This window comes from Citrus sinensis, chromosome 7 (genome assembly GCF_022201045.2).
Source record: "Citrus sinensis cultivar Valencia sweet orange chromosome 7, DVS_A1.0, whole genome shotgun sequence".
NCBI lineage: Eukaryota > Viridiplantae > Streptophyta > Magnoliopsida > Sapindales > Rutaceae > Citrus > Citrus sinensis.
The window spans coordinates 14,595,179-14,604,339 of record NC_068562.1 but is presented as its reverse complement, the minus strand read 5'-3'; the positions used below and the strand labels follow the sequence as shown (position 1 = coordinate 14,604,339).

Genomic DNA, 9,161 nt, shown 5'->3' with positions numbered 1-9,161 from the left:
CTCACTCTTAACTAAAGAATTGTTGGCAGAATTTCACTTCTTTTAAATATAAAAATACTCAAATCTTTTATTATATTTTAACACACACACATATATAACCAAAATTAAATTAAAAAAAATGCCCTTAGTGTAGGTCTATAGGTTCTTACCTCTCAATATCAAATTAGTGTCCACAATTATCACCTGTAAACAAGGAAGCATCAAGCATGCCTTTCAAGGGGTAAACCTAACCTTCACTTAGCAATAACTCATTCTAAACTAGGGTCAAACTCCATTCTTTATTTATATTCTAGTTTATTCTTCCAATAATCTAGTTAACTTAAACTTAACTAATTAATTAACTAACTAAAAAAATAATCATCAGCAACTCATCTACTATTAGGGCCCCACCACCCTTGTGTGCAACATCCAATGATAATCATGATGATATATTCCTTTTCCTTTAAAAAGATCCAACACTAATCACTCATCATAATTTAATATGTAACCCCACAATGTATCATAATGACTCAAAACGTTGCTTTCTCCCATAAACAAATTCAAAATCTTTCCAAATTACCTTAAGGGAAGAGGAAAAAAAAAAAGCTCAAAAAATGAATCCAAAATGGCATTCATGCAAATTTCAACCAAATTTAAGCCTTGATACCAATAACCCCATATATATAAAATGTCCGTAAAATAAAACATAGTCTAAATTAAAAATACCGATGTGGCACGATTTGCCGCCGGTGCTACAAATTAAAACAGAGGATTCTCATTCTCTTTATCGGATTCGATTATTTGAATTCATAATTAACCCCCCAAAAAAATAATTTTATTGTTATTAATTTATCCATCTTTTCAGGGATGATTTGGTTGTTTTTAATGTGAGTTGAAATTTGAAAACGACCCAAGTATCAGTTCTGTCACCAAATTTTTTTTTTTTTTCATAAATATAGATATATAAATTATAGCATAAGTGTGGTACAAAGTTGATTTTTTTTTTTTGAAAATAATAGAATGTTGTGTAGAAAAAATTCAAGCTTTGATGATAAAGGATCTGTACCAGTGCATCTCAACGTGTATGATTTAACCCCTTTCAATGGCTATGCTTATTGGCTTGGTCTCGGCGTTTATCACTCTGGTGTTCAAGGTTTGTTTTTCCTTCTTCATTTTTGAAGTTCTTGTTAAATCTTTATCACGGTTTGTATTCTAGATCTGATATTGAGCTTGTTAGATCACTTGTAGCTGTTTATAGAATTGTAGTAAATTTTTGTAGTGTTTATAGAATTATGGAGTTGGATCTGCAGATACTTTCAGTAAATTTACTCTCCTCTTTATTATAGTCTGTTTGGTTGATGGGAAGGTGGGAGAAAATGTAATGCGGTTCAAGATTTGAACTTCAGGTGCATTTCGTGATTTGCGTCTCTGGGCAGCAATCATTTCAAGTTTTGTGTGTGGTTTGTTTATTTATTTTCTTTTCTGGGTAAACAGCTAAAAATTCTCAGTCTGCTGTTTGTGTAAATGTAGTTCATGGAGTTGAGTACGCATTTGGAGCTCATGAGTATCCGACCACTGGGATTTTTGAGGGAGAGCCAAAGCAGTGTGAGGGATTTACATTTAGGAAGTCGATTTTGATTGGCAAAACTGATATAGGGCCTGCCGAAGTGAGGACAGTGATGGAGGATCTAGCAGAAGAGTATAAAGGAAATGCTTATAATTTGATCACCAAGAATTGTAATCATTTTTGCAATGATGCTTGCATTAGGCTTACCGGAAATCCAATCCCCAGTTGGGTCAATCGCCTTGCCAGAATTGGTAAGGGCAAATTTCATGGCTAAATTTTTTGTTCTGGCAATTATATCATTTGATTGAATTTCCCAGTTTTGAGTAGCAGAAGAAAAGATAATCGTAACTTAAATTCGCTTTTAACATTATTGCAATATTGTCGTGATTATTCTGTTAGTAAGATGGACTTGGATCAAGAATTAGGCCTAGAAATTTTGTCAATGAAACTTTTTTTCCTGCATTTTCTTTGAAATTTATGGCGCTTAGTGATGTGTTTGACTGAGACAAAACTAGTATATGTTTTCTCATATATTTCAATTTCTGGGTTTGTTTATGATTCTCATTTTGACAATATGCTTATTTCTTTTACAGGTTTTTTCTGCAATTGTGTTCTTCCGGCTACTTTAAATTCAACTAGAGTTCGGCATCACAGAATAGAAGGCAAGGCTGATGAAGGAGAGAAAAAGAAATTGACAAGTGAATCGAACAGGTTCACATCTTCAAACTCCTCGTCATCTTCCTCATCTTCCCCTTCTGGCACTCAAACTCGTGGTAGAAGTAGAACTAGAAGCCGGCGTGCTCTTGCTCCAGCTTCACCGTTGATCCTTGGTCCTTCATCATCCTGATGATCAAACTGTTCTTACAATGTCCCTTATCCCCATTTTTTGAAGTTGCTTAATGGAAGTTGGCAATGCAAAAAGTTTTATATTATTTTCATTCTTTCTTGCGATTTTTTTCCCCCTTTTGAGACTAACATTTTGTTCAGAAACCTTGCAGGCATGCTGCAAAGATTGTACATGTTTGTGCTCTTTCTTTTTTGGCGGTGGTGTTGTGCGTCTGCAATATTATCCATTCAACCCCATTTTTTTGGCAAATTTTGCTTTGTCTCTAACGATAAAATTAAGCATAACTGCAACGTGAATAGTACGCGAACACTATAACAATCGCATTCAGTGAAAAGATTGAAGTTGATATAAAGTCCCCAAGAGCGAAGTGATACAGCTCTCTTTAACTTTTCTCTTGGCTTTAACAATCTTCTTGCGGAATTTTCCGAGACAAACCCACTCTCTTCATTCTTTAACCTCTCGCCTTTACGTAATGCTTTTCCTTAGCTTACGTAAAAATGGGATAAGCCGCAGCTTTCAATCGAGGGCTGTCACTTTTGTGACATGAAATCTTCTTTCGGCTCCAAACTTCACTTTCTTTGATCTTTTGTAAGTGGCATTTTATATTTATTTTGAAAAAGTTGCTTATTGGAAATCACATTTTCAACGCGAATATTTATGCATGTACATGTACGTAGCAAACATATCTAAACTTGGAGAAAGGAACAGATGATGAATGGGGAAAATGCCACGAGGACAAATTCAATCTAAGTGACCCACATCTAAACTTTATGTCAAGATGTACTCTCATAATCAGGAACAACTGCATACCACTGCATATTTCAGTCCAAATGAAATGTTCTTAATAAGGCATACAATCCGCACAATGATGTTATTATCTTCATTTAGACCTCCTAGGTGCAGAGAATCTAAAATTTATGGTATGAAATAATTAATATTAAATAAAATAGAACAAAATAGAGGGGGATTTTTTTTTGGGGGGGGGTTCACCAACCAACCAACGGTCTAGTAATTTCAATCATCTAAAAAGATGATCCGCAGTTTATTTAACAAACATTAATCACCACTGCAATTATATGGTCAAAAGTATTTCACAGCATTGATGATTAAAGAAGCAAGGGCAACAGGGGAAAAAAGCATCGAGACTGTTACAAGGCATATGCTCATCATATAATTTAGAGGCTGATGCATTTGAGGATGTGCTTTGCGCTCGGAGAGTTGATAAATACAAAATTTGAATTGGAAAAAGAAAAATATGCTCGAGCAGGGTTGGTTTGTGTACTTTCAATAGTCCTGTAAAACAGATCAATTACAATAAAAATAATTAAAGAATGAAGCACTTGCACTTCTGTAAGGTGTAAGACAACTCCTAAAGCAAGTACGTTAATTTTGAACATATATTCACCTACTTATGTAAAAATGGCAGTTTACAGCTGGGAATCAGGTCGGTTAAAAGAACCAGAGTTTATGTCTGCTTCGCTTTCATCCATTCTACAAAATTGTCCAGGACCAAGGGCCAAGCAAGATTTGGATCGTAATTATTGAAGTCCGGGAAGCTTATCTGTCAAAGGAGTCAAAAAATTCATCATAAGAATCAGTGTACAATAAACATGCTGTTTAATAGAAAAAAAGCTGAAGGCAAGGTCTTTATGCAAAACGAAATGCAAAGGAGCAAGAAACATGCAACACAAGATCCAATATAATCATGCTCGCGATACATCATCTGTTTTTTGTCCCTAAAGCTAAGAAACGTAGAAAGTAGCTATGGCTTTCAAGTCAGATCTATGTCCTCACTGTAGGAAAAGAAACCAAAACCGGCTTCTATACCTAACCCATCATAAACCACCCTCCAATTGGTGAGGCCCCCATTTGTTATCATAGATCCATGGTATTAAAAACGGCCATAGAAAATGAGACAGATTGCCTCCCATTAGATATATCCAGTTTCCCCTTCACTAGGTTGGTTATAGGTTACTCGTAAAGATGAGGATATTTTCTTAGGGCCTAACTCCTAAGTGAGCAGACAACAAACATTTTCTTATTTAGGAGTGCAGCATGCATATGTAATTGTGTATGTCTTATGAAATAAAGATATTTTATCAACTATAGCAGTTCTGTAATGCATCATTCCAACCTATTAGTTCGTGAGAATACAGCTACCATGGTGAACACTATCAATAAATTAAAAACTAGTGGTAGACAATGAAAATACCTCATTGCAGAACCGGTAAAACCCCATCCACTGATCCATGTTAATTACCTTATAATCAGATTGAATCTGGATAAAGAGCACAACCACCGTGTGAGAAGTATTCACTATACATGCACGCACACATTAAGAAATTAGTATTACAAATGAATTAGTTCGCCTTATGTTTATCAAGCTGTCCAGATTGCATCAGACTGCAGTAAAGAATCAGACAATCTGATATCTTTTGGACAAGTTAGAAAACATTTTTCATTTATCAAATTAGCCCCACTTTTTTCAGAAAATAAGGCAGAGTTCATCAGTAAAACAGTGCAACAAGTAAGCTAATGGACAGGAGAGAAATGGAACTCATAAACAACGAAGTATGCTAGCGGTTAAGAATGAAATCAGAACAACCTTCGAAAAATCATAAGGGAATGTAGGTATATGAACTCACACAAGAAGCCAGCAAGATATTCAATTGCAATTTCTGAAGACATGATCAATATAGCCACTCACCTTTAGATACTCAATCAAATAGTCAACCTGGGCACGGTATTGGGATCCTAATACAAGACCCAGTAATTCGCAGACACTCTCTATGTCTACACTCTTTTGTTTCTCCTCTAAGAGAAAATATCAGAAAAGAAAAAAATGAGCATAAATAATAACACAAAAACAAGTAATTTATCAATTCCAATTCCATATAGCAATGATCTCATGATACCTGTTAAGCAATACCGGAATGCAAAAGCATAGAAATCTTGAAAGTTTGTTGGCCTCTTCACCTTCAAAGACCACCCAAAAATAAAAAATAAAAAATCAGCATGCTACAACAATTATACAACACAATTAAGCATCTTACACGTTATAAGCCTATCAAATTAGCCAGTTTTCAAGAGGAAGGTTGTAAGGATACTCTACCTCTTTCTCCAGATCAGGAAGGGCCTTCTTTAATTTATTTACAGTGTCAGCCCTCAATGCTTTTAGGCCTCTCCGCCATTCCTCCTGTAGCAAGTAATGTTGTAATGTCATTCTAACAGATTAGGCAATACCAAGAAAACATATGAGGATGCATGACAGATTGGGTGAAAAAAGGAGAGATCTCTGACGAATCAATAATTTACTAATTATGCAGTATAATGCCCAGTGGTTGGGACATGCTCAATGAGGAAGAATGAAGGATAGGTGGAAGACAAGTATCAAGGTTTGATAGGTATCTCTCTTTCTATGTGATTCAGAAAAGTATACCACCCTCAGGCAGAATAAATATCAAAGAAGAGAAAAACTAGTGCTGACGAAAGGCTATATATTTTTCAAATTATTCAAAAACTTATTCACAGATTGTGTAGAACAACTGAAATTGAGCTACGAAGCACAAATAAGGATGTGGACATTGCATAAGTACAACAAGCCATGGACAAGCAAACACAGCAAACAGATTGAAAGTAAAAGAAGAACGCAATAAGATCACCAATTGAATTAACATGTATATCTTTGACAATTAAGTGCAAAATAAATGGGTTCATTTTGAAAACAGTCATCATGCAAAAGGCTAATGTTAGGATTGCACTAGGCACTCTGTAGGACCAAACCAGAAATCACACTCTTTAATATAGCACAAAACAAGTTTCTCAGTTTCAGCCAACAATAAATCAATATAATTTTAATGAACTTGTACCGGCCCTGACACAGAAACATGCACCAAGAGGGGGGAAAAATGGATCAGAGATCTAAATCTCGGAATTCTATACTTTCTAAAGATATCCTTTTGTTGGTAAAATCCTGTGACATCATCTCCAGAAATAAGATGTTCATCCTCCACTATGTTAATATTTCCAATTGACCCAGCATCAAATTAAGAATATTGATAACTTCAAATAGATGAGGAAATTCCTCTTTATTCAGTCGACATGCCTACGGCACTGCCATACAGTTGAAACTGCAGGTCCAATATTCTTTCTTCACATTACTTGCAATTTTCAAGGTGTTCATAAGCCTAGGGGTGGTGGCCAAGCTTGACAGAACTCATAAACATGACTAAAATCCCAAGACGATGCTAAGCATGGACACTGATTTTTCATCCGAAAACAGTCACAAGGAATGATTTGTTTGTAATATTGTATAAAACAAGCATGCAAGTCATATAATAATACAAGTTTAATTAACAAAAATAGAAAGAAGAAATAGCAAACAAGATTACAGAAGTCGAGTTCATTTTTCCTTACCAGAGTAAAATACCCTTGCTTTTCCGCTTTCATTTTCCTGATATATTTAGTCCATCAGTTTTAATATATAAGCTTGATGGTCAAAACTAAAAAGAGAGATATCAAATGCCTATATACGTGACTTACCAAGCAAGCATCAAGATCCGAACATCAGTATGACTGACTTCGATATCTGAACACAGACTTTCAATTCCTTCTGGGCTGTTCAAATAATATATTATAATATCAGAAATTACATAAAAATCCTTCCTTAATTTACTTCAAAGAAAGAAAATTTGGCACACTTTGAATCACACAAATCACCGTGACTTTAATACGTATTCTGCTTCAGTGACTGAAACGTAATAACAAATGCATCAGTTAGACATGTCTAAGTTACAGTAAAACAGTGGTACTCTTCCTTTATTTTTATTTTTATTTTTTTTTAAAGTAACCATTCCTATAGATCCATCACGGCTGCAAACACCCCATATTTTCTCCAAACTTCAAAGGGACAGACTTTATCCATCTTTCCATGAAGATAGCTTAAATTCATCTCAGTTGATTGCTTACAATTCAAAACACAAACTTTTTTCTGAAGCTAGAATGCATACCTACGGACAGAAACCAAAGCTGAGGAAAGAAACCAATACAAAAATTCCATAGTTTTTAAACAGACAAAAGCTATGGAAAAACAAGCCCCTTTCAGCTGGTCCCATTTTCAACCTTAAAATCACTTAAGCCAAAATAGTGCAATTCATGATCAAATAACATCTTACATTCAGTCAACTCCGATCACGCAATTTATATTAAATCTACAATAATAATAGAATTGTAAAAACTTATAAATCAAGTACCGGATTCACAAACTGAATTTTACTAAATAAAGCAAGCTTACTCAATCATGCCAGAAGACTTATTCGCATACGAATAAAACAGGTTATCGATTCGTTCCATCTCTTTCGAAGATGCTTTACTTGAGGCTGAAGCAACGAAATTCAACAGAAATGTAACCATTTGGCAGAAATTCTACAAAACCTTACTAAATAAAACAAATAATAAATATTACACATACAAGCAATCAATACAATTCCGAAGTATATGCTAAACTGACATGGCATCATATGATTGGAAATTTGGTATAGTTAAAAAAAAAAACTAAGCAATTAAATGAGAACAGAAAATTTAATTCCCATCATTTATTCATATCATACCACGTCAGTTTAAATGAATGAGTTCCTCCAGATAGATTACATACATGTAGTATTTATTACTCAAGTAAATACTTAACACACGGCTAATTAGAAAAGGAAAGCATCTAATCTTCCACAAGCCAGAATTTCAATTAAGCTGTTTTGCTTAGAGAATTTTATGATAAGAGCTAAAAATAATTCAAAATAAAATCATCATATATCCTTAATCGGTTTCGCACGGTAGCTCATACATCTTCGACTGTTTGGCAACTAAAATAAAACAAACATTAATTAGATAAAATCAGGAAAAAAAAAAAGGAACGAGATTTGACCGATCGATCGATTGATTATTCATATCATAATTGAAGCATAATAAATTAAAATAAAAAATGAAAGGAAAATGAGGAGGAGGGAGAGGAACGGTACCGGAGCGAAAGAGATCCGTGGCGTCGGTTGAATTAGTTTGACCCGTTTTTCTCGATACAGAACGACGCATCTTCATCAACAAAACATCCAAAATTCAGATTCAATTACTAGTACACTCATTTTCATTTTTTTATTATTCAATTAATTGTAGATTTTCAAACAAAAAAAAAGTAAAGCAAAGGATAAATATAAAAATATAGATGAATTGAGTGGATTTTTTATTATTACAATTTGAAAAAATACGAACGTCGGATGGGAGAGCGAACGAAGAAGCTTCGTCGCTCTTTTAATTTAAAAGCTTATGATATGATTCGACGACGACGATGATGATCACGCTCTCTGTTGCTTTTGCTTTTTTGATTTTTTGCTTGCTGGCTGGCTGTCTGGTTGTCTCTGGCTGACGGAGCGCCAATTTCTAGAGAGAGATTTGTTTTATTTTAATTTAATTGTCTGTTTATTTGTGAGCATAGATTTTAGATTCCGAAAGAGTGAGGGAAGTCAAGTGAGTGTGTGTGTGAGTTGCGTTAACGGAGAGATTTGATTGGTTGGATGTAATTTGGTGTCGTGGCTACAGTTGTCCTTTCCTTAATACGACGGAAATCTTCGCTGTGGAAATGTAATGGGTTTTCACGTGTGGAGGCTTCTCTAATACGATGTTTTCTTTTTTTATTCTTTTTTTTTAAATTATCTTCTACCTTTTTATTTTTATTATTATTTATTCATTCATTCACCGGAAAAAAATAAAATAAAAGAA

At 34.4% G+C, this 9,161-nt stretch overlaps 2 protein-coding genes across 4 annotated transcripts; one reads left to right on the top strand and one right to left on the bottom strand.

Moving 5' to 3' along the window:
• Positions 1-633: 633 nt before the first annotated feature.
• Positions 634-2,484, top strand: LOC102606599 (deSI-like protein At4g17486). Its single transcript, XM_006465142.4, has 3 exons — positions 634-1,132; positions 1,510-1,797; positions 2,140-2,484. Exons 1-3 carry the CDS (start codon positions 1,000-1,002, stop codon positions 2,391-2,393), a joined length of 675 nt encoding a protein of 224 aa, XP_006465205.2. The 5' UTR covers positions 634-999; the 3' UTR covers positions 2,394-2,484.
• A 915-nt stretch (positions 2,485-3,399) lies between these two features.
• On the bottom strand, positions 3,400-8,883 carry LOC102606901 (uncharacterized). 3 transcript variants are annotated; one of them, XM_006465145.4, is made up of 11 exons: positions 8,636-8,883; positions 8,408-8,477; positions 7,687-7,771; positions 6,936-7,010; positions 6,810-6,846; positions 5,506-5,589; positions 5,309-5,369; positions 5,101-5,207; positions 4,606-4,671; positions 3,799-3,954; positions 3,400-3,686 (listed from the first exon to the last, which is right to left on the bottom strand). In XM_006465145.4, exons 2-10 carry the CDS (start codon positions 8,475-8,477, stop codon positions 3,859-3,861), a joined length of 681 nt encoding a protein of 226 aa, XP_006465208.1. In that variant the 5' UTR covers positions 8,636-8,883; the 3' UTR covers positions 3,400-3,686; positions 3,799-3,858. The 3 variants fall into 3 exon arrangements, with proteins under 3 accessions (XP_006465208.1, XP_006465206.1, XP_006465207.1); XM_006465143.4 differs by having other exon boundaries at positions 3,803-3,954; positions 8,636-8,881; XM_006465144.4 differs by having other exon boundaries at positions 3,803-3,954; positions 8,655-8,881.
• Positions 8,884-9,161: the final 278 nt, after the last annotated feature.

What these genes read in the sequence shown, in the direction of transcription:
- LOC102606599 (XM_006465142.4), top strand. Translation starts at nt 1,000, where the DNA reads ATGTTGTGTAGAAAAAATTCAAGCTTTGATGATAAAGGATCTGTACCA. An exon ending in TTATCACTCTGGTGTTCAAG is followed by an intron (nt 1,133 to 1,509) that starts GTTTGTTTTTCC and finishes GTGTAAATGTAG; the next exon opens with TTCATGGAGTTGAGTACGCA. An exon ending in CAATCGCCTTGCCAGAATTG is followed by an intron (nt 1,798 to 2,139) that starts GTAAGGGCAAAT and finishes TTTCTTTTACAG; the next exon opens with GTTTTTTCTGCAATTGTGTT.
- LOC102606901 (XM_006465145.4), bottom strand. Translation starts at nt 8,477, where the DNA reads ATGCGTCGTTCTGTATCGAGAAAAACGGGTCAAACTAATTCAACCGAC. An exon ending in AGCAAGGGTATTTTACTCTG is followed by an intron (nt 5,590 to 6,809) that starts GTAAGGAAAAAT and finishes TACTTGCTACAG; the next exon opens with GAGGAATGGCGGAGAGGCCT. An exon ending in TTTACCGGTTCTGCAATGAG is followed by an intron (nt 3,955 to 4,605) that starts GTATTTTCATTG and finishes CTCCTTTGACAG; the next exon opens with ATAAGCTTCCCGGACTTCAA.